At 37.8% G+C, this 25,566-nt stretch overlaps 1 protein-coding gene and 1 long non-coding RNA gene across 7 annotated transcripts in view; one reads left to right on the top strand and one right to left on the bottom strand.

Annotated features, from left to right (window-relative positions):
• The window catches only part of LOC105381563 (homeobox protein homothorax), a 200,644-nt gene that overhangs the window by 25,127 nt on the left and 149,951 nt on the right, over window positions 1–25,566 (bottom strand). For all 6 annotated transcript variants that reach the window (XM_038107214.2, XM_038107212.2, XM_048630193.1 and 3 more), the window contains exon 11: window positions 23,559–23,635. In XM_038107214.2, the coding sequence (XP_037963142.1) occupies window positions 23,559–23,635 (77 nt within the window). The remainder of the gene's footprint in view (window positions 1–23,558; window positions 23,636–25,566) is intronic.
• LOC125490565 lies at window positions 13,218–14,638 on the top strand. The gene is made up of 3 exons (XR_007267758.1): window positions 13,218–13,377; window positions 13,729–13,844; window positions 14,460–14,638. It is a non-coding gene; the product is annotated as an uncharacterized LOC125490565 (long non-coding RNA).

Here is a 25,566-nt window from a genome sequence, read left to right on the forward strand (position 1 = left end):
GCAATATAAATACGACACTGATCGAGTGGTTCAAGCTATTGAAATATACAGGCCATTTACTTTGAATTTAAAGTTTGGTTTAAACGTGAAAACTTATAGATTCTAATAGCTTTGAGTTAAGACATTATATGCATTTAATTTCCTTGGCCACACCAACGTGTGGCCTCATTTCTTTGGGTTTTGGTGTGCTGTGGGATTGAAAGCAGGGAGCTTTTGATGTGGCATTTAGTTTTCTTTACTTCCATGAAAGTTCGCGTGCTGTGCCTACACCCAGTGGCTCATTTTAACTATAATTACATTACATGCGACCGTAAACGTTGCTCGGTTTGACGTAAAACAATGGACATATGTTCCGATCCGACGCCAAATAGAAAATAACTCACGCTACCGAAATTAACTCTACACAAGTTCTTTCAAAATACAAGAAGCCACAAATTCCGATAAAATCCCAAACAGGAAACAACGACATTTCATATCGCCAATTGATACCGGAAAATCCCCCGAGGGACGCCGAGAAAAAAATAATACTCCACTATATCGCCCGCCTATACATATTTAATAGAGATCGCGACCACAATATGTAGCAAGGTACCAGGAGTACAGAAATTGGGAAGATAGTATCGGAATCTAGGCCGGTCTCCGAGGAAATCATTGGGAAGGCATCCGGAAAATTTACCGCGCATTCCGGCTTATGTGGCGGAACACCTGCCGCTTGCTTATGTGCGCCTGGTACGTGAGCTATTTACTCGCCTATCGAATACCTTTTTCTAAGGGGTGAAAGAAGAATCGATTCACTGCTCTGATTATTTACATTTACATAGTTAGTTAGGGAAAAGCTATTAGTGAAATCAATAGATCGGATTCCTAAATATTCATAAACGTGGGGTTATTATACTGAAGGATGTCTAGCAATTTCAGCCGCCCGCCATAATGGGAAGTCTTGTTAATTATTCAAAATGTCGACACTATAATGGGAAGTTAGTTTATAAATATTCAATAGACCGAACCGTAGCCCGCAGAGCCGACGACCGCTGGAGTAGAAAGGTTCTGGAGTGGAGACCCCGTGTCGGCAAACGGCGTGTCGGTCGCCCCCCAACCCGTTGGTCTGATGATCTGCGGAAGGTAGCGGGAAGCCGCTGGATGCAGATGGCGGGTGACCGTTTGGGGTGGCGATCGTTAGGAGAGGCCTATGTCCAACAGTGGACTACAGAAGGCTGAGAGAGAGACCGAACCGTTCGATACAACACTCGTATCGGAGTGGCAAACGTATATAAATTAATCAATCCCAATAATTTTCGGAGCATCGTATCGAATTAAAACGCCGGCCGGTAATAATGTTCATGTTTAAAAATAAAAAATAATAAAGACCGGATATTCAATTAGAACAGATTGTCAAATCAGAATTCAAAATTGGAATGATTTCGATTTAAAACAATTTTGCGGCCAGCACGCGCCCCTCTAATTTAAAAATTCAACAACTTGACATTTGGCTGCGCGCTGCACATTCGGACAATAACCGTTGCGGTCGACGTGGAGGTCAAAATAGACCAATTTGCGGTTTGGCTGAATGACTTGAAAACATCGTGACATTAGCGCAGGATCTGCGCTCAGCGCTCCGCTGATTGGCCAAATTGTTTTTGATTGCGCCCGCTTTATTTTATACGGTTTAAGAATAAGAACAAGAGTGTAATTGGACGTAATTTCGCTATATCGAGCATTGTGTACAGATTTGCTGGGAACAATGGGAAAAGTTTTTATTCTTGTATAAGTGGTACCTACGAGGAGATTAATACCTACCTACCTGGTTCTAAGCAATTTACTATCTACCTTCTAACATAATAGTCGAAGAAAAAAACTTGTACGTACAAAGTCGTTAAGCTGTAAGAATGTAACTGATGCTGAATATTCCAGTGACATGACAAGACAAAACATGGCCTTTTAAATAATTTTATAAACTGAACATTCACAGATTCCGTGAAACATGGTAATCAGGGGACAAACACACAGTGATGTGAAAATTGCCACGTAAGTATGTAAATGATCGTGATTATAGTAAATTTGCGTCCGGGGTTATTTTCGACATGGGAATCCTTGTAGGTATGCGATTCGTAAGAGTAATTTTAGTAATTGTTGAACACTGCGTTTGCTTTACGCATTCTATTACATACAGGGTGTCCCGTTACTCGAAGTCAAGTCGGTGGGATGCATTTTTTTTATTCTTGCCTATTTCGTTGTGTTCTGTACACCACTACAAAAAACTTTTATGAAGCTGAGTGTCACCCATGTCTCCAGCACTAACAATATTTGCGATATTTAAAATCAGTGACAGTCTTCTTTATAAATTCCAGCATACTGCATAAATAATAATAAAAACCGGCTATTTTAAATAACAAATTACGGTGAGATTTGTCGAATTTCCCACGGCACCAATCAGTCAAAACTCAAAACTAGATCTCGATAATCTACATTCATTAACACCACAAGCCAATAACAGAAATTAAAAGCTATTTCATAAAAAAAACAACTTCATAAACCAAATTCGACCACGATGCCGTGGCTAAATCCCGATTTAATTTATGATACATTCATATTAATTCATAAGGCAGCATGCGCTTCGCCTAATGTTATGATAATTATATGTAAATTCGATCGGGTGTACTCAGGAATGAGTCTATGCGTGTAGGGACCATACTGCGTCTAGTCTGGTGCCACCTTAAAAGGGCCTGCGTCGGCCGGCTTGCAAATTGTGGACAACTCATTGTTTTCCAAATATATCCTGCGACCGGCGTACCAGGCGAGCATAGAACACAGATAGTCATCTAGCCATTCAAACGTTATCAAGATCGAACCCGGTTCAAATTAGTCACTCAATTTTAAAACGATTTCGCGAACTTTGACAGTAATTGTGGCAAATGGGCCGTTAGAGGCGAAAACGATCGGTTCTGTCACAGCACATGGGCTTTGTGTCAAAATTATACATATTTTTGAATAAATTAATTGAAATGGGGAATATAAATGTCAAAGACAGTGTCCGTTATCAAATTTCAAATGTCTCAAGACCGGTAGTAGGTACCTATAAATAAAAAATATTTTCACATCTAAATCTGTCCAGCAGTGGATCAATCAATTACTTGTTGCTTCAGCAGCATTAAAAAGAAATTTTAACGTATTTTTTAGTTCCCCATAAATCAATGGAACTAAGTAAACAACTAGTCCTTTGTAACAGAATAGGCTATTAAATTTGGAAACGTAAAAATGTCGGCCATATTTATTTTGAGAAATAAAACGGCGGCTTCGGTGACGACGTTTGGCGCCATGGCTTGAGATTCAAAAATGGAATCAAGCGTTTAGGATGAGTTATTTGACGTTTGATTGTTTTTGGAATAACATTTTCGTCTATTTGAGGGACGTAGACGTATCGAGTTTTAGGATGAAGTAGATGCAACTGGCGCTAAAGATGTCACTATAGTATTTTGTCTGGGGACTGTCCTGTTACTATGATTGATAGTTGAAGGGAACGTAGTATCATGTTTTTTGCCTATTAAAAATAACAAGCATTAAAAACTTCTGCTTTTAGATTTCAGCTTTCAGATTATTATACCTACAAGTACTTTAGCCATCAAGTTTTCATAGCCGCAAATGAAGCGTCCAAAAAGTTGGCTAGCAATCGCCCGCTGATTGCCTAGTACTAAAGTGGCTAGCAGACCAGGCGCGCCATTAGGCGAGTTCACCAAGATCAAACGTAAATCACCCTCGGTACCAGGAGAGCATACCTGCGCCGCAGTTCATTCCCGCAGGCCGCATTAGCCGCGGGAACAGTCATTAGACAACGATATTACCTGTTATTAGCTATTAACCCGCAGTGGGACGCGTTACTCACACTGCATAGTTTAAAGACTCTGAAATTTTCCTCGAAAGCCTTTTAAAGCTTGTGAGAAATAAAAGTAAGCAATAGATATATTGATATCGTAGTGAAAATCATACCCTCAGAATAATAACGGCCGCACGCTTTGCTCTTTAATCGTATCCAATTCCTCCGAACAAGGACTCGATGCCCTGAAAGTTTTTAAAACTGGAGCACAAACTTTTTTATGGTTCGGTGTCGGCCTACACGCATGACAGAAGTCCACAGACAATATTGTAGCGATGAACTCAACAAGTGCAAGGAGGTTGGTTTACGACTCACAAGCTATAAAACCTTCGTGGAAGTGACGTCTCACTAATACCGCCTAATATGTCATAAAATAGAACTGTTGGGGCGAATCTGTAATGCGGGTTTAGGGAAACAATTTCATTCAAGCAACCTCTTGGTCTTATTATGTATTTTAGGATTCGAATACTTTTTTTTATTTTCCACCACAAACTTCAAACTAAACCCCATAACTCATTTCCGAACTGCAAAAAAAAACTTTTCGGCACTGAAACCCATCCGACCTCCGCATTGTGCCTATATCTAGCTGTATTGTTACAGAGTTCTAATGAAACAGAAGTGTACGGTTTCGCTGCTTTCTACGACAAAGGCGAGGGGCGCGCGGGGGGATGATTAATTGTCCTGCGCGGGGGGAGGGGTGTAGTGCGACCGACGAGTCTTGATACTGGGTAAGCGTTTTAGGGAATAATACTGTTTATTTAAGTTCACTGTGTACTGGGAATGACTGGGATAATTAAACTGCTTAAACCTTATGTGAATATTAAGCTATAGGTTTAGGTATAGGTTTTATTTAATAATATACCCAATTACCCATGTCTCCCAATACACATACAAATACAAATACAAATACAAATACAAATATCTTTATTGATAGCCAAAACATTGATACAGTCTTATTATATCCCTAACCCCTACACTAGGATTCCCTGTGTCGTAGGGATTAGTCTCTTTCGTCTTATGCTATACAATAAAAAACAACATTGTATGTTGTATCGGATATAAAATATTACTTATGTAACAATGTCAAAAAAGGTTGGTGTGCAATTGCAAAATATGTGAATTTAGAACCTAAGTAGGTTTAAATTGTAATGCATTTAATTTTATTGTGTAGTACCTAAAATAAGTGCGTTACTTATTAAATGGACAATAATTCAAGTACAAATCTGTGTAACCGTTATTGACAAAAATAAAACTTTATCAAAAAGTATCAAGACAGCACGAGTTCCGTAGAAGCGTTTCCCATCACAGTCCCCTGTTTTTCTCTTATCTAGAGAGCGGAACAATCCGCCCCCCCCCCTCCCCTCTCCCCTTGCTTCGGGCTAAGAAGCTGCGAGCTAAAGCTGAGGTATTTTCGAAAACTACTTACATCTTCTATCGAAGTATTTCTTGTATGAAAAAGGTATAAATAATCTGCAATATGAAAATCCTTTATAGATTTATTTATTTGCCGAAGTACCGATGAGGTAAACGAGTTCTCCAGCGAAAGCTGCGTAGTGTGGGACACCCTCAAACCCGCGGCACCATCAGTAGACTGGCTCGTAGTGGCCCTCTTTGGAAGACCATCTAAGCCCAGCAGTCGACTAAAGCGTGCTTCAAAAAAGCTTCAAAAGCTCCACTGTCCAGAAGACAACCCTGATTTTTTATTCCACAAAAGGACCTTATTCTAATACCGCTTAAACGCACCTGTATTGTTTAAAAGCCCTTTTAAATTACAAACAAAAATAAAAGGCCACATTCAAATTTGGAACGCAGCAAAAACCGGAAACGGCGAGTCCGCCCGAACGCATCCGAAAGCTTCCGAAAATCCCCGCGAGGGGGCGCCACCGGAAGATGTAATGATGTTTGTCAAATGGAAAATGAGATAGGGAAATGTACGGACCGGGGTACCAAATGCTTTTGCTGACGTCACACCAGCCCCCGCGACCCCTCCGCTTCCAAATTCAAACTTTGCAGCGTGTTCGTTCGTTTTATTTTATAAAATTGAAAAGTTGCGTCATTAGGTCTTAAACGGTCACAATAATGAGTTAAGTTTCGAACTGGCTTTAAAAATAAGTTCAATTTCATTGAGGTGCAATTAAATATACGGAGGTTTTTCTTTGAAAAAACCATGTCCCGTTCTTTGATTAAATATTAGTGAGATTATTTCAATAGTTAGGAACTTAATAAGTGGCGCCCTTTTAGCATTGGTATGCTGACATTTAATTAAAGTCTAGCCAACCAACTGATAACTATTAAATATTTGAAATTGTACTATTTTACACAGACCTACCGCGAGGATTGACCTTTTAAATATAAATAACTTTGTACAAAAATTATTCGCCTACAAATTAAGCACCTAGTTAATTAATTCATTATTGAATCATTCGGTTGTGTTTTAATGAGAAATATTAAAAGTATTATTATAAAACCTTTTTAAAGCAGTTTTCTCAGATGTGAAACCGGCAGTTCAGCTTATTTTTTGGAAACAAACTTAACATCGATGGAAGGGAAATGAAATGTGCAGCCAACTAAATTCAAATTTAGAGACCGGAGGGAAACAAAAGAAAAAGTAAGCATTTGAAAAAAGAACACGTTTGAATTTGGCATGTTCTAAGTTCAAACTCCATTCGGATTCTAGCTCAATGGGTTCAGCCATAAATCTCTGCGTCTCTCAGCAGCTGATGTTGGAAATTCGAAACAGAGGCGCTAGCTGCGCTGTTGTCCCCATTGTACTTATTGTTTGGGCGTAAATGCATTCCAATAATCGGCCTATTATCATACTCCTTGGAGATAATAATTATAAGATACGTCTTTGAATAACATTAAGGATACAGATTTTTACAACGAAAGCATGTTCATGTGCATTCTGCTATGCTGTAAATAAATATTATTTAACATAATATATTATAATTTACTAAAATTGATTAAGTATAACTAACACAATATACCTACGTATGGAATCTATTTTCCACAGGTCCAATCGCACAGTTGAGTGGGAAAAGCATCCAGCCTTGGACAAAGGAACAGAGGGCGCGAGTGTGCGCTCAGATAAAATAAATGGAGAACGGGTGAAAAATGATGACGCGGCGGCGGCGCGGAAAGACATCGCTCTCTGACAGGGGTCGGGCTTTCCACTGGGTCAAATGGGCTGCAGTCCGCGTTTTGTATTTTTTGAATTTAGAATTTGCGTTCTTCGCCTCGACAATGCTCGGATTCTTTATTCAAAAAGTCAAAATGGCCAATCCGATCTCTTCAATTGTTTTTTTTTCTACAAACATCCATCCAGCCAGGCTTAAGTTTCCCTAAAGCAATCTGTGTGCATTTTTACCGCCATTTTCCGGTTTATACGCGAAGTTCTCATGGGGTGTTGGCTACAATGTTACTAGCATCGTAAAACCCCGTAGAGGTCGCTTAATACGCAGTTAAGTGCCCGGATGGAAGTGCGCACACACCTTGAGTGTCGGCAAATGGACCACTGTGAGAGATGCCATCAGATTTAAAAGAACCTTCATGCCTACGACCTAATAACATAAACTACAAAACGGCTAGAAAGTAAAAATTCTTTATATTTATAATTTACTTACCGATCCCCCAAATAATTCGAATCTCAAGAAAACAGCAAAACACACTTACCTGAAACGGGAGAGAAAGAAAAATTTAATTAACATTCCGAGACGGAAGGGCTCTAATTTTGACTTATTAATACAACGCCACTTCAAATTAAAAATAATATTCGTTAGAGATCGCGGAAGAAACTGGCTGGAATTTCGCATTTTGGAAAAAGAAAAGAGACTGTCAAATTTTGCAAAAAGAAAGGAAGATAGCAGTATTTGTAAGGTCTTAAACGACGCAAGGCGCGAAGGCAGAGCCGTAAAAGGGGCTAAGCGTAAGGGCCTTTAAGGGAGTCCCCAAGTTATCTCGGTGTAGTAGCGCCGTAAAATAAAGGTTTACTAGGGCGTAAAGAAAATTAAAATGAATTATTTTGACGAGAGTACGAGCCTTTTTTGAGTAAAACGGCGTCTTTACGGCCCGCCCGGAGTTGGATTGTTATGTTGGTAATAAGGGGTAATTGTTTTTCGTCTTTGTTTTTAATACTGCGCTCTCGGTCGGGGGTTGTAATTATTCTGTTGGCTAACCTGTTATTGCACGTTTGGGGATGCCGTAAACTGTTTCTCGGCTCGTTCAATTAACTTTACGGACCCGTAAATTCTCATTTGAGTTTAAGACGGATAATGAATTAACGACTGCTTTGTTTTAGATTAAATATACATCTGGACTTTATGACGAGCACGGCTATTTGAGCTCGCTGATTTATATAGCTAATACCTTCTTTTATGTTAGATTTTAAAACCACAAGCGTCTGAATATCAGCTGAAAAAAACCTTAAGCTTTAACAGCCTTCACAAGCCCTTAAAAGATACGGTCGGCCATAATAGTGCTAACAATTTTCGCTGTAACTTCAGGAAGCCCCGACAAAGTCTCCGAAGGCAGTAAAACCTCATTCAAAAATCTCAAATTGTCCATCAAGAATCACTCGCCCACTGCTTGGGACAAGAGCAGACAGGGTCCGACTGATATCGACAAATAATATTCAACAGAATATCATGTAATTACTAATACTTACACATAATATAAATAGAAAAAAATATTATTGTACTTACTTAATTATTTTTTTTGTTAATTTTAATTCTGAAAATGTTTAAATACTGGTAATGGTTATACATAGTTTCAAAATAAGATCTTTAAAGATTCATTGTCATATGAGCTAAGTACCAATTTACAATTCTAACAATGAGCAATCACAGATTACTCAAAAGTTTTTAAGTAACATGTTACAGTGCTCCAAAATTGATAATGCGCATAGAAATCTTTGACAGTTCGGTTGTTTTCGATTATGTGACACATGATATTGACTCCTATTTCTTTCGAACAAGATGCAAAATGCAAGTGTTTTTTTTAAGGCTCATACGATTTAATGATCCGGGTGTGAAGATCTGCATGTGCATTATTAATTTTGGACAAGTGTACATAATTCTGCCGAGTCAGTCTGCAACCGCACTGAGTATCAAGAGAGGGTCCAAACTTTACGGTCCGCGTAAAATAACCTGCGAATGACACTTGAGTGTGATGCCGCGGGATTTTTGCCGTTTAAAATAAATAAGGGCCCAACTCCATGGTACAATTTAAATATTTACCTACTTTTCTTTTTTATTTATATGGACCTGTTTATTTTTGACATTTATTGTAATAAAATTGTGAATTCTTCTTATGAATATTAGTTAACAGCACTGACAGTAAATGTTAACTTTAATTGAAAGAAAATCCCCTAACAAAACAAGAGAATGTCGTTTTTATATTCTCACTTAAATCCAGCACAAAGTCTTTTTACATACGCCATCTCACAAAACACGAGTAAAACTCGGAATCTATAGCAAAACCCCACCCGTATAAACCATGGGAGAGGCCTAAAAACCCCCGGAATAGCTGGAGGGTTACTCTATACTGACGAAAAACGGACGAACGAGAGCTGTCATGCAAACGGCTCGTTTAATAAAAGGAGATAGAGTCGTGGTTCGCGCAGCAGCGGTCTGAAACTTTGTTTTTCGTTATACAGGGTGTTGCAAAAAGGGTATAGTAAGCCGAAACCTACATGTGCAGCATGGTATATCTAAGCCCGAAACTGAAATCAGAATTTCAAAATTCGCGAAAAAAAACATTTTCCATAGTAAAAAGTCACGTGACCAACAAAGTTTCTATGGTTTTTTTTTCGCGAATTTTGAAATTCTGATTTCAGTTTTGGGCTTAGATATAGGTACCATGCACATGTAGGTTTCGGCTTACTATACCCTTTTTGCAACACCCTGTATAGAGTGACCCCCGGGTGCGGCCGTAAAAACGTTTCAAAGTCGTCATCCGATCGTCCCGCCGCGATACGCATCGGACTTAAAATTCAGGAGCCGATTACAGTTGGGAAATCGCTGTTTTATCACTGCCGAGGGTGCGGACCCGCGGTACTGCGAGCTTGGGTACGAGAAAGATAAGCTAAATAAAATTAAAATCTGTAAATACTAAACGCTAATAATACAAATGTATTTAAAATTTGATTTAAACACATTTTGTACTGACAGACGTTTGACAGGCTACTAAATACATTTAGCGTTTGGTGAAATTCCACCTAAATCCGGACAACAAGTTATATTCTGTGTCGCATTTTTCAGGCTATGCTACGAGTATGTTATTATTATTAAATAAAGTTCTTCCAATTTTGTATAACTTTGAACAACTAAAAAGAAAATTCACAAAGTGCTTTAAAAAAATGCTACGAGCTTTGCTACGCCGTAGGCTTTCGTAGCATTTTCTATTAAATTAAAAAATATATTTTTTAAGGCCCACGTAGATAGTCTAGTGGGTTTCAAACTGTTTTATCACCGAAAGAATGTGCCCATTGGCGGTTCTAAGATGAGTCGGGCCGTACCTTGTGGGGGAAAAGCGGGTAAGTGTTTGTTTTTCTACACTTTGTATTCTACTTTTATAAGTTTATTTTTATAGGTAGGTGATACGTACTTCGACAGCAGATAGTTTAGAAAGTTGCAATTCAGCTACAGGTTAATAATTACTATTAGTTATAAATTATAAAGGGATTAATTACCTCGCATTTGGTTATATATTTTATAGTTTTTTTTGTGTCTTCAGTACGTTGTTATTTAATTTTATTAAGTACTAGCTGTTCCCGCGCGCTTCGCTTCGCCACAAAAAGTTTTCCCGTGGGAATTCCGGGATAAAAAGTAGCCTATGTTCTTTTCCAGGGTCTAGACCGTATGTATACCAAATTTCATTCAAATCCGTTAAGTAGTTTTGGCGTGAAAGAGTAACAGACAGACAGACAGACAGACAGACAGACAGACACAGTTACTTTCGCATTTATAATATTAGTTAGGATTTACTTTAAAGATAAGTTCTAACTGTACTTTACATTATTTATTTCACATAAGAAACCATTACATTTCGTGCAACAAAAAAATGTTTCCCAAAGGCGAAATAACACATCAAATCGGGTTTCCAAATTACTTACAGCCTGAGAACCATGAAAATTTAACTGAAAAACCCCTTTAGTTTCCCGAGCGTTTTACATCCGCGATACCAGGAGCCCATACGAGCAACAGAGGTGTACTAAAACTGGATGTAATGCGAAATAGTGTGTTTTTCCTTAACACTATGGAGATTTTAGGACAGCTTCGGGAGGGGAGATTTCCTTGTGATTTGATCATTGTTATATCGTTGCGGAATTAATTCTTACTACTAAACTGCTTTAGTTTACTTAATTAAAATTCCGATATATTTTTTTCTAAGTAAACTAAGTACTTAAACGTGTTCTTTCCCAGCAAGAAGAGGAAGTTTAATAAAGGCTTTTCCGTCAAAATATGTCATTTTACCGTCACGCAGCTACCAGGCAATCAGGATAGCTCATAACGCGCCGTATGCTCCCTCATTTCGGAAAATAACAATTTGCTCAACGTTCAAATGAAGAGCAGACTTGTCGCGGCCCTCTGTGCTCCTGGTATCAGTCATAACAGTAAACTGGTGCGTTAACTAGAGACGGTGCCCTGCAGGGCTGGCAAGAGGTAGGAAAGAGATAGAAGGTGCTTGCTTTCATTATTCATAGTAGTAAGGTTGAATAAGTGAGGAATTTACGAATGATAGTCAGTCCTATTGGATAGATTGCCCGGCAATTCCGTATGATATAATATAAATTCATTATAAGGTAATTTTGGTATTGGATTAAACCCAAGTTTCCGACGCAGCTTCAATACAGCATAACGTTTCATATTTATTTTTGACCGAACTTCAGAAGACTAAACTCGAGGTTTTCCAGCAAGCGATGGAGCGCATAATTCTTGATAAACACTATGACAGGCGCATAAAAAAATTCAGTAATAATAATGTAACAAAAGTTGACATTATATCAACTTCTATTTTATGTCTTAGGGATCGAGGCCATGACAAGTCTTAGGGATCGAGGCCATGACAAGCGCTCTGGGGCGTACTTGATGCAGAGGATCTCCCTCGCAGTGCAGCGTGGCAATGCTGCCAGCGTCATGGGAACCTTTGGGTCGGGTGCGTCCTGGGGAGGGCTATTTTAATTATTTAACTTGACGAAGGATGTTTGCTGACTTCTTTATTTTGTAAATGGACGAAGCATGTCGCGGATGAAATTATGTAATTTTATATTTTAATGACGAAACCTGTGGTGGATTTTTTTATATGGAATTGTTAATTTTAATTTGGTCTTGCATGAATAAATATATAATACATTTTATGAAGCGTCCACATCGCGGTTCGTAGACGTGCCTCCAGCTATAATCCTCCAAAATTTAAACTCAATAGAAACTATTTCTGATGATGCCAAAAATTAGTCGTGAAATAGTCATAAATAGTCGTGTTTTCCACAAAAATAGTCGTATCATACTTTCGAAGTTAGAGCTATACTTTATGGAGGATTATAGCTGGAGGTCTCCAGCTATAATCCTCCAGCCTCTGCAGAACAAACGGTAAGGCCTATCGACTTGGTTAAGGTCTCAAAAAATAGTCGTGAAATAGTCGTAATGACATGCCAAATTTCAGAAATAGTCGTCCAAAGATAGCAGAGATATAAAGGTACTTTGCTGCAGCCCTGGTGGAGGATTATAGCTGGAGGTTTTGAAAATATCGAATATCTTTGGAACTACTATGACTATCGGTTTGAATTATGTCTCAAAAAATAGTCGTGAAATAGTCGCTTCTATTTATTATAATTTTAAGCTTGATACAAGCTGTTAAATAATGATATCAAATTCTTCATACAAATCAAAGTGGACGAGAATGCCAAAGCGAGCCAGTACACAAAAATAATAGCACCGTAGCATTGAAGTATTCATGTCGAATTTATCTATAAATCATTAATTTCGTCATACTTTGCATCAATAGTATCTAAACGAATCTTTGGTATGACATTTTATTGCTTTTGCTCTTAGCATTTACCTTACTGTGTACAGAGAAAACGTATGCCAATACACGCACACATTTATCTCTGTTATCTTGACAAACGATAGCGACGATGACGACTACGGCGATGTAGTACCTAGGTCAGTTATTGTCATCCCTTACTATCCCGTGATCAGACAAATATTGCTATCCTTGTCTCCTTTCTAACCGGCATGCATCGCACGCATAGAACGCGTGAGCGACTGCGTCACCGGTAACATCTTGACAAGCTATAGCAAACCGGTATTTATTACGTCCCTTATGTGACTTATGTGACTTATGTTTATAGTTTAGTGCAAACTATGGTCACGATCGGTGTTATTGTTGGTTGTTAAAATATTGTGAGTGCTCTATATGCAAATGAATATTCAAGATGTTATATTCTAAAAGATATTAGTGGATGCAGATAAGAGTGTTTAGTGAGTGCTATGTTTGAATATTTGCAAGTAAGTATCCTTTTTAATACTCAATATCAAAGCAAGCCATCCCATTTTGTTATGATCAGCTTATTTATTAACATGATTTTTTATTGAAGTATCGTAGCCAAATTATTTTTTAATATACTTAATATGTATGGGGATTGTTATTCAATTAGCAATTTTACACTATGAGCTAGTAAATTGTGCATACATGCAATCAAGGCATTCATGTACATATCTTAGTAGATACTAAATGTGGATATTTACCCCTCAATAGCAAAAAAAGCCGTTATTGTATTTCTGAATGAAACTAGGCAAATAAATATATGTATTAAAAAAAATTATGTGTACCTATAAGCCTACCCATTATTATTTCAGGTGAAAACACAGCCTATCGATGTAATGCGCCGATAAACTATCATGACTGCATTGATGTAATGCGCTAAAAAACTGCAATGGCTCCGAATACATGATTACCAGATAACAAATCCTAGGTAAGAATTTATCACTATTTTCATATGGTATTGTGCTTATGCTAGGATACAGTGTTGTGGTGCTGAAGTTGATAAAGTTATAACAGCCAATTTACTAGTCAAAACTCATTTGTACCTATCAGTTACAAGCGACAAAAACGTGTTTCTGAACTAAATACCTATGTAAGTAATTCACACCCTGTGAAATTTCATACAAGTTTCAAACGCACCGTCCGACCAAACCGGTTTTGGACAAAAGCCAAATTGTTTTCTCAGCTATCTCTTTCGCTCAAAAACAATAGAGGTCGGTTATGGGACATAGGTATATATTGAAAAAAGCGAATACACTAATGAACAGTATTTCTACTCTACCCTTTTCGCACAAAAGTTCGCAGTTTCAAGTTATTGTTGCAATAAGTTACTGATAAGAAATTTTACTCCACTGTTTGCTGTGGTCTCCAAATGACAATAAATTACCAAACAAATAGTCTAGGTGAAATAACGTTATTACTACTCGTATCTACCTACTCATATTTTCGTTTTTAAATATTATATACATATATATGTATATAATATTTAAAAAAAAAAACAAATATTTTTATTAATAAGACGTTAATTTGCCTTATTTTTTTTCAGCGCAGCTTACGTGTGTTCTTCAATAACGTCGCAAGCTACAGTGGCTGTTCGTAATTTTTGCAAGTTCTACATCTACAGGATTCAGTTATCTGGGCATTATAGATACGCTATTATCACCTACGTAGTAATTTAGGTATATTTATTAAAACAATTATATAAGGTGTTGCAAAAAGGGTATACTAAGCCGAATGCTACATGTGCAGCATGGTATATCTAAGCCTGAAAGTGAAAACAGAATTTAAATATTCGCGAAAAAAATATATCATTTTTCATAGAAACTTAGTTGGTCACGTGACTTTTTACTATGGAGAATAAAAATAATTAAATCCTAATCTACCTAAAGATGAATGAAGGAATGAATAACTTAAGTATAAATAAAAGTACTTTCGGCCTGTGATGGTAATTAAATGAGTTATATTTCATTATGACAATAACCGTGATTATACTTACCTAAACCTACTAATGAACAATCTGTGATTACTTTAACTTAAGCTTATTATGATTTAGGGCTAGAAAATAATTATTTTTAAATAGTGAAATAACTACATATTTAAGTTCATACCATGTTTTTTTTTATTGAACTACGTCAATATTATATTATTACTTAGCAATAAACCAACTGTGATTATTTTAAATTAAACTAAATATGTTTATAGGTAATAGTCAAATAATACTGAGATAATTGTATTAAACCTAATCTACCTAAAGATTGTTTAATGAATAACTTAAGTATAAATAAAAGTACTTTCGGCCTGTGATTTTAATTAAATGAGTATATTTCAAACACCGTATTTTATTCTTATCGCTTGAGTGCTACCCTGTACTGCGTCTTCAATAAAACTAATCCCAATTTCACCGGCGGAGGTGGCGGCCACATCAACGCTAATAAAAAAACAAGAACAGCACTATTTGTGTGATCCCGGGATAGTAAGGGACGTAATAAATACCGGTTTGCTATAGCTTGTCAAGATGTTACCGGTGACACGTTCGCTCACGCGTTCTATGCGTGCGATGCATGCCGGTTAGAAAGGAGACAAGGATAGCAATATTTGTCTGATTACGGGATAGTAAGGGATGACAATAACTGACCTAGGTACTACATCGCCGTAGTCGTCATCGCTATCGTTTGTCAAGATAACAGAGATAAATATGTGCGTGTATAGGCATACGTTTTCTCTGTACACAGTAAGGTAAAGGCAAAAGCAATAAAATGTCATACCAAAGATTAGTTTAGATACTATTGATGCAAAGTATGACGAAATAAATGATTTATAGATAAATTCGACATGAGTAATTCAATGCTACGGTGCTATTATTTTTGTGTACTGGCTCGCTTTGGCATTCTCGTCCACTTTGATTTGTATGAAGAATTTGATATCATTATTTAACAGCTTGTATCAAGCTAAAAATTATAATAAATAGAAGCGACTATTTCACGACTATTTTTTGAGACATAATTCAAACCGATAGTCATAGTAGTTCCAAAGATATTCGATATTTTCAAAACCTCCAGCTATAATCCTCCACCAGGGCTGCAGCAAAGTACCTTTATATCTTTGCTATCTTTGGACGACTATTTCTGAAATTTGGCATGTCATTACGACTATTTCACGACTATTTTTTGAGACCTTAACCAAGTCGATAGGCCTTACCGTTTGTTCTGCAGAGGCTGGAGGATTATAGCTGGAGACCTCCAGCTATAATCCTCCATAAAGTATAGCTCTAACTCCGAAAGTACGATACGACTATTTTTTTGGAAAACACGACTATTTATGACTATTTCAAATGTATCAGAAACCGTGATAAACTTCACAAAAACTCAAAAAAATATCCAGAAAATATGACCTTACATGTCACCTTCACAAGATACCGTAACTTCTGTAACAATCTTTTAAAGAGAGTAAAACGAGCCTATGAGCAGAACGAGTTCGACAAAGCAAAAAACAACCCTAAAGCGACATGGGAAGTAATTAAAAAAGTATCAAATTTAGAACGACCCCGCTCTCCTCCTGTGGAACTTTTAAAAATAAAAGCTGACCCAGCAGCATCTATTAATGCTGTTAATGATTTCTTTGTTAATGTTGGGAAAAATCTAGCGGAAAAATTTACGCCAGCCACCAAAAAGGACAGAAATATAAACTGTGCTGAGCCGAACTGTGATTCTATGGCTATAATCGAAACATCTGACGACGAAATTAACAGGATCATCCTAAGTTTGCGCAGTGATTGTGCGGTTGGTTGGGATGGTATATCATCTTCTGTCATTAAGGCATCGCGACAGTACATTGTACCACTCCTGACCCATATCTGTAACCTATGCATCAACTCTGGAGTATTCCCTTCTGTCTTTAAAAAAGCCATAGTACACCCTGTCTTCAAGTCAGGAGACAGGGAAACAGTTAACAATTATAGGCCGATATCAGTCCTGACTACCTTATCCAAAGTCCTGGAAAAGGTATTAAATTCAAGACTCGTAAATTTTATGACCAAATACAATATTATATCCAAAAATCAGTACGGTTTTCAGGCAGGAAAATCTGCGGAAGATGCTTTACTTGATCTCACAAATACTGTGATTGAATGCGTAGATGAGCGAGTTAAAACTATAGGGATCTTTCTTGATTTATCAAAGGCATTCGACACAGTATCTATCCCCATACTGTTAGAACGACTATACCACATAGGAATAAGAGGAATGGCACTTGATATTTTTAGAGACTATCTGACTAACCGTTCGCAGTGTGTCACCATTGATAAATTAACTAGTGAAGATAAAAACCTATCTTTTGGAGTTCCACAGGGGAGTGTCCTGGGCCCGACCCTCTTCTTGATTTATATAAACAACCTCTGCAAACTGCAAATTCCTTACTGTAAGATCATAGCGTATGCTGATGACACAGCGCTCCTAATCAGAGGGAAGACATGGGAAAAAGCACATCAAAATGCCGAAAATGCTATTAAAACAGTAATGTCCTGGTTTTCTGCTAATCTTCTTACACTTAATATTGACAAATCTCAATTTATTACCTTCAGCGCCAGAGCCTATAATCAACCCCCATTAGAATCTTATCATCTTAAAGCACATAACTCCACATGTACTAAAGTAGAACAAGATTGCAACTGCTTAAAGCTGGAACGCTCCTCATGCGTCAAGTATTTGGGTGTTATGATAGACAATACACTAAGCTGGAAGCAGCACATTGAGTATCTTAAACCTCGTGTCAGAAAGCTGATTTATGTATTTAAGAAACTTCGATCTTCTGCTCCTACAAATACAATTTTTATGGTTTACCATGCGCTTGCTCAATCAATCTTATCTTATGGGATTTCTGCCTGGGGTGGTGCCGGTATTACATCATTTCTTAGTCTTGAAAGGGCACAAAGAGCTGTGTTGAAGGTATTATCAAATAAACCTTTTATATACCCAACAACCAAACTATACCAGGAAAGTCGAGTTCTGACCGTCAGACAGCTCTTTATTCTTCAGATAGTTCTAAGACAGCATACTTCCATTATATATGACCTAAACCATATAAAACTAAAACGTAGATATGACCTTGTCTGCAAAGTTCCCTCACATAAAACAGCCTTAGCACAACGTCACTTTAAAGTAATAAGTGCACGTCTTTATAATAAGATTAACAAAGAAATTAACATATATCCCCTTCAGTTGCGAAATTGTAAAAAATCTATTACTGAGTGGCTTTTAAATTTGACAGCTACTGAAACTGAAAATTTGCTCACCCCCATAATTTGAAAATGAATAAAATACTTACATACACACACACACACACACACACAACACACACACACACACACACACACACACACGCACACACACACACACACCCTAGATTAATGCATGCTTTTAAATATTATAATAAATTTATTTAGTTAAGATACTTACTGCGCCAGTGCCACCATATTTATAAACTGCCTGTACCCTATGGGAGAAACTGGTTTCTGGAACACAGTTTTTTAACTACTCTAGGAGCTAGTTGCTCAATTATATTATGTAACCCTGTATGTTGGTAAATAAAGATTTTTATTATTTTTATTATTATTTCACGACTATTTTTTGGCATCATCAGAAATAGTTTCTATTGAGTTTAAATTTTGGAGGATTATAGCTCGAGGGACGTGTTCGTAGCTCAACGCCTGAAATTCACTCTGACAGCGAGGAGGCAATAACGCCGCCGTTATTTCGGCAATTACATGTAACATTTCACCTGTGACGGCCCGAAATGAAATACCAGGGTCGCAGCGCGGGGGCGGAGGGACGTTGACCGTGGATCTTCTTCCGTCCTATGCTGTCCTAGTACCATAGTGTCAATAACTATATAAGTTTTTTAGGTTTTATTTTATGTCTCTAAAATTTATTATGAAAACTACCGATAGAGTAAATTGACTAAAATTATATTGACACCAGGTTATTATGAAAAATGCGTGGCCATTTTATTTTGAATAATCAGATTATAATTATAGTTAAGCGTATGGTAAACCTTTTTTTATGTTCCATCATTGTAATTTGAAATGATTGCATGCAAAATGCACAGAACTAATAGAAACCCAGTCTAACTAACTCCTACATTCTCGGGAGACTCACTAACGGTGCCTAAGTTTCTAGACATCACCTAAGTGGTTAAGAGCTGAGACATAACATAAGACCTACTTCTCAGTGTCACCTGCGCACAGATGCTAGGGACCAGAGAATATAGCGGAGCGATGGAGACCTAGGTCTGTGATCATGGTGAAAGTCGGACTTGCTTTCAGCTATGAAACGTACAGGAAAATAGAAAAAAAACGTGTACACGACTACACCGCGCTGAACTAACCTGAGAGACGTATACGTGCGTTTCCGTTTTAAGTCTAGATTCTAGAAAGACTAATGACCTAACTAATAAAATAAGAAGTTCAAATAACTTCTGATTTTATTTCTTAGGTTATCCGTATCATTGATAGTGGTACCATTTCAGACAGCAGATTACATTAAAACCGGTTAATCCATTTCATGGCTGCCACAGACCAACCATCAACACTTTTAATATTCTCAGGGGCTCAAAATGATGATAAATTCTAACTCTATTTGGTAAATGTTACAAATTGTCTCTTTAGTAACCAAACTTAAGTCCGTAGCACTCGGAAAACGTGAGTTTACTCCATCGCATATGCACGTATGCAACTGTATGTTCATGTATAATGCGCATGTGTGTGCGTGAGCATATCTAGTTAGTGAGTCGTCTTGCAGAATCCTTCCCTTGTACATTGTACCTACATATACTAGTATAGGGTAGGTACAGTACCACTAGTAAATAGTAAAGTGAGTTTAGTACAGGATCTAACTAAGTTTAATATCCTTTTTTGGTATACAAAGTGGTGCCTAACCCTTTCCATCCTCTTCTATGTTTTCGTCACAATATTACTGTTTATTTGTGGGCCTGGCTTTTTGAAGCAAAGTTTGAATTAAAACTACTAAGAAATACAACGGCCAAGACCAATTCCGTTACATGAAACTGAATTTCCATCGTAAAGTGTTATTAATCTGCTAACCAATACATAAACTGTCAGAACACTTTATTGAAAATAACCATCAAAACATCCCGCCCTGCCTTCAGTATTGAGCCGGCCAACCAATCACTGCTAATCTAACTGTAAGCTTACTAATCTAGCCGCTACCTAGACATCCTAGCCCTACCTAGGTCTATGTGTTTGTATTGTGGCGCGTCCAATTTCGAAGCACCTCACACAGGCTTTGTCTGCCGGTGTATGGGCAGTATCAGATTGTGGATAAATTAGTAATACCCGGTCTTTGAGGGGGCGCTGTGAGAGGTATTGTGATGAAGATGTAGCAAGATATGCGCTCCTGGTAGCTGTATCGAGTTGTGCTCGGTATGGTATGAAAATTACATGACCTTTCTACATAATTTTCGTCATCTCCGAAGGGGTACACGAAAACAACAGGCCGTTATCATTCTGATGGTACATGTGACTCGCCAATTTCGTATTGCGGCAATTAAAAGATGAAACGTATTAAAAATTCATCGCTCGTGTTTGCTCCGGCCGCCGCCGCAGCCTCGCACTTGAAGTACTAAACCGATTATAAAGGGTTCCCCCTGCAGGTGCACCCCTGATTGCTCCAGCCATCAGCGATCCTCCGGGGGGCAGTTTCAAGTGTAAATATTTTATTAGTGTGCGTGCCTGCCCACGATTTACCGTCCATATTTGCATGATAACCAATTAAAGAGACGTAATTACGCGTTTTGGGCTCAGATTACCCGCTGATTGGCCGGGTATAGAGATGAGATAATTTTAGTACCGATTCCCGACACCGCCTTGGCGCGGCGCTCGCGACGACAGACGCGTTTGACAGACGTCGTTAATTGCACATTTTATGCCAGTTGTTGTAGGAGACTCCTTTTTTGGTGCGACATTATACTTTATTTTGTACACAAATTATTCGTTAAGTAGGTACATTATAAACAAATAGAGGCTACTCATTATCCCTTCGCTGTATAGACCATCAGCTATTTAGTTTTTTTTATAAACTACGGGCTTCTGGTCCTCTTGTTGTAAGGGTCTCAGAAATCGTATAGTATTTCAGTAAGTATGTTCACGTTCAGGATTCACTACAAATGTACTGAAGATATTATTATCACAGAAAATTAACATAGCTGGTATTCGTTACAGTGTAAATAGGTACCTATTACTAATAAGGAAGATGAACATAATTGCGCGAGATTGAAGTCCGAGGCCGCACGAACGCGGATTCAATCCCCATTTGATTTTTACATCAGCATTACATGCTAATTTTCAATAATTACACCACCAATTTAATTAAAGTGGCGTTGTAATGTAGTCGTGAGTACCAGGCGAGCAGACCGCGCGAGAGGTCCCACCGCGGCCGCTAGACAATGGCAGCTCGCGGTGACCTCTGAACCTGTCAGTCAAACCATCGAGACCGCTTATTTCCATAGCATTATGATGCCTTAGTACCTACGTGGGATGAATAACTCTAGAAGAATCTATTGAAGAAAAGAGATTGATTGTAACGAAGAATGGCAGCCAAATAACTTTCGCAATATCCTATTGGTATTGCCACCCACTTAATGACAGAAGTAATCTCATCATGGGTAATACTTAATAACATAATGATTCGCTTATAAGACTCGTGAACTCTCTTAAACGTAATTATTTTTCTAAACGGCATTTACTATACAATCATGGCCATTGAGTCAACAATACACATTTTCTCATAAGAAACATGATGAGTTGGTTCACGCAGCATCTATTTTGAAGATCCTAACAAAAAAAAACCTGTTATGCCCTCGTCGGCCATGTTAATTTAGTAAAATATCCGCCGTAAGGCACCATCCACTAACTCATTAAAATATAAATGAATTTTCGATATGAGTTTCAGTAAAGGTCTGGACACACAGGCGGTGTAAAAAAAGATATATTTGACAAATTTAATTACTTTTAAATTAGAATATCACGTTAATTTTTGTGACGACCATAAGCTCTGTGTAATAAAATCTAAGAACAATAAATTATTTAGCAAAAAAAAACAACTGCATTTTAATAGGCATTCCATTTTCTCATATTTTTAAGGGTTGCCCTTAGTCCAGATTTTTATTTTAAATCTATCATTATTGCGTTAGCATTAAACATTATACTTTTACCAGACTGTGCTGTGACCTAAGGGCCTAACATAACAATTTATAGTCCAGAAATCCAACAATATCCTCTTCATTAGCGTGGTTCATAACACCACGCCTCTATACTGCAGTTAAAAATATTTATGCCACAGAAAATCGTTCATAGCCACTCGGGATAACTATTGACTCTAAAATACCCGACACTCAAGCCTCATCGACTATTGAAATGAATACGCGTATTGAAGCACGGCAATGTTATTTAAACTCCGAATAAATAATTCTTCTAAAATACGTCATTATTAACCTCGTAGTCAAATCAAGCGCTTTGTGAAAGAGTTTGTAAGGGTGCGGCCACACTAAACTACTAGTTATAGCATACGGATTTCCTGATAGAATATTATAATTATATTATACGTTATACTTTTTTGCGTTGCCACTGTTATTTGTTGCATTTTATATCTAGTATCACTTACCCTACAATGACAAACGCACGCTCGCTCTAAGCTATGTTACAATAATGTACACACAGGCCGAATCCTATTAATAATTCGCGAAGCCACGCGCCGCCTGAACTTTACGCAGCGAATCTGTCCACAATCCATTCAGCATTTTATAGGGCCTAGAGCTTACACCCACGGCCTAGTGCATATCCTAACAACACTGAACATCTCATTAGAATGCGTACTTAATGCCGCGACAGCCAGGACCGAACGTCGTAAACTTGACATCTTTATATGCGCGCGCGCAGTGTGATAGCGCATGTTTTCATACACGTCTCATCTAAGGATTTTACGATAATCATTTGCGCGAATTGAGGCTAAGATTTGCTGGTGGGATGTTTAATTAACCTGCTTTAGGTTTCGTGTGCAATGTGATGAAAGTTTGGTTTGGATATTTTGACACGCAGCTAGACTTTATGTCAGTTTCGATTGGATTTATAATAGGTATTCATTATGCGTATGACATATAGCAACTTTCTGAAATAAGTTTATTTAGAATATATCTTTATTGGTCACTTTGATAAACGTCTAAAATGTATGTCCCTCCAGATAATGTATGTCTTCCCTGATTCAGATGTAGAAATGTGTATGGTCAAACTCGTTTTTTTTTTACAATAGTGTGCACGCAGCTTTACCCGATGTATGCAGATTGTGCCCCCGTGGGCGGAAGACGCTAAAACAGCACGATTCGGCTCAAGATGGAACTAAATTGAAATAAATGTAAAACGCCATGTTGCTTATATTCACGTAATTACAAAAAGTACCTGGACATGACTTCCAAAGAGTGTCACAACTCTCAGTCTTCGGTCTTCTGCATTTAGCCACCTACCAGAGTACCTACTCACAGTCTTTTTAAAACATCGTTTTTTTACAACCATGAAAACTGATTTCCACGTTTCGGCAAAATGAAAATACATAAAGTAAGAGAATGAAAAGTTACTTACCAATTATTGACTTGTAGTATCGTTAACCCTGTATCCTGTGCTAATTGTTTCTTCTGATCTTCCGAGGGGTACGGATGCTGCAACAAACAGACAAAAACAACATTAGACACCTAAATAAATCAGATTTGTAAACCGACTCGATTTGCTTGAATCGGAACAAAAACGTAGCTACACGTTCCGAATTGCCCTAATTAAATTCAACTTGGCCTCCCTTTTCTATTGTTGGTATGTTAATAAAATGGAGATTCGAAATAGACAGTCGCTACTGAATTAGCTTACGGCGAAAATGCGAAGCGGTGTAATTTTCAACAATTGTTTTAGTAGGTTAGACCTATTTGAATAATTGTTTCGAATATTTGACCCATTTTCCAGTTTTGAATATTTGAATTGGGAATAGAATACCGCAGGAAAAGAATTCAGCACCTTTGTAACAGGGCGCCTGGAACACATAGAGGTCTAATGATATTGCTTTCCCAACTCGAAGGAAACTCTCGTCCCCAGAGACCGTCTCTATTTTATCCTACCCTGGTAACCTCGGGCGCAGGTAACGGGACGTGTTGGTAAATTATTAACTAGGAGCACGCCTGTTCGATTCCCGGCGGGATCGACTGGGAAATTTTCAGCAGAAAACATCATTTAATGTAAAGTACTAATGTCTGAATATGGAGAATCATTGAAACATTTTGTGGATTCATTTATACCTAACGTTGGCAACATTGACTTTCATTTTTGTTATTTTCTTAAACAACAAATCTGGAAACAAAATACGGTGGTTTCCGTATTCAAGATTGAAAAGAGGAATAAGAAAAGGATCGCGATAACAATCAGAAGTGTAATTGATACGTCATACGTTAGTCGTGCATGCATTCAAACATATTCCTCATTTTGTTTCTTTTGACTGGCAAGATTAAAAAGAAAAAGCGATCCTATGCCAATTTCTTATTACAAAAATACGGCTCACACAGCTTTGTAGCAGAAATTGCATTGTCTCTGACACCCATTTACGTTTACATAAAAATACGAAGGTGGATATCATAAAAACAAAACGAGGCATTATGGCGCGTCGGGGCACATGCGTTTTATTCACAAATAAATAATATATTCAACATCAACATGAAGAAGCTTTCCTCCTCTGATGGAGAATTAGGGATTTAGTGCCAATAAAACGGTTCGTAATATTTGTGGCCATAGAATGTTTACTGTCATTGTAAAAGCAGAAAGTGGGGACCTATCTACGCGATAAAAAATCTAAAAGAATTCATTATTGATGAAAGCAATTTTGATGACCCAATTTTTTCTGCCACTCTAGATCACCAAAGTCTGGTCTTGCGTTGTTATAATGTGATTGTAATCCAAAAATCGAAGAGTATGATTCTTTATGAGCGTGTAGCCGGAGCGAGGCGACGAGGGTGCTATTTACATATCCTCATCCGCACCCCATAGATTTAGGTGCAAGCAAATGGATTGTTCCTCGCCTATCCCATCCGACATAGCGAAATAAAATTTATAGTCCACTGAATTTCGGTTTTCTCGCACGCACGGCTCTCTTTTTTCCCCAATAGTCGATTTATTGCTAACTTATGCCCGGTATAATCTCGATTTTAATGTTTACCCGAGATTTACAACGCCAAGGAGAGCGGGACGCGATTGCTTTCTGAAACTTGATATCTCAATACCGATGTAGGTACATTTATGACGCCCTGGTGCACGGAGGAATAACTCATCGATTGCTTTTGCAAATCTCATGTGATTTCTAAATAAAAATGGCTGCCGAGATTCATTTGTCATTGTCATTTTCGAATTTCGAAAATGCATCCATACATCCATAGAGTGCGTCATCTTATCGCGGGGCACAGAGGACGCAAAAGGAAGGCACGCGTTACCAATTGGATTTTAAATTTTAATTCCGCGCGGCGGCCAGTGGGAATGCCTCGTGCAAAATCAAAAATAATTGCCGGTCTTTGTGCCGACGACAAAAAGCTGTATAAATTTGACAAATACCGTTATC

This window comes from Plutella xylostella, chromosome 25, assembly GCF_932276165.1.
Source record: "Plutella xylostella chromosome 25, ilPluXylo3.1, whole genome shotgun sequence".
Lineage (NCBI taxonomy): Eukaryota > Metazoa > Arthropoda > Insecta > Lepidoptera > Plutellidae > Plutella > Plutella xylostella.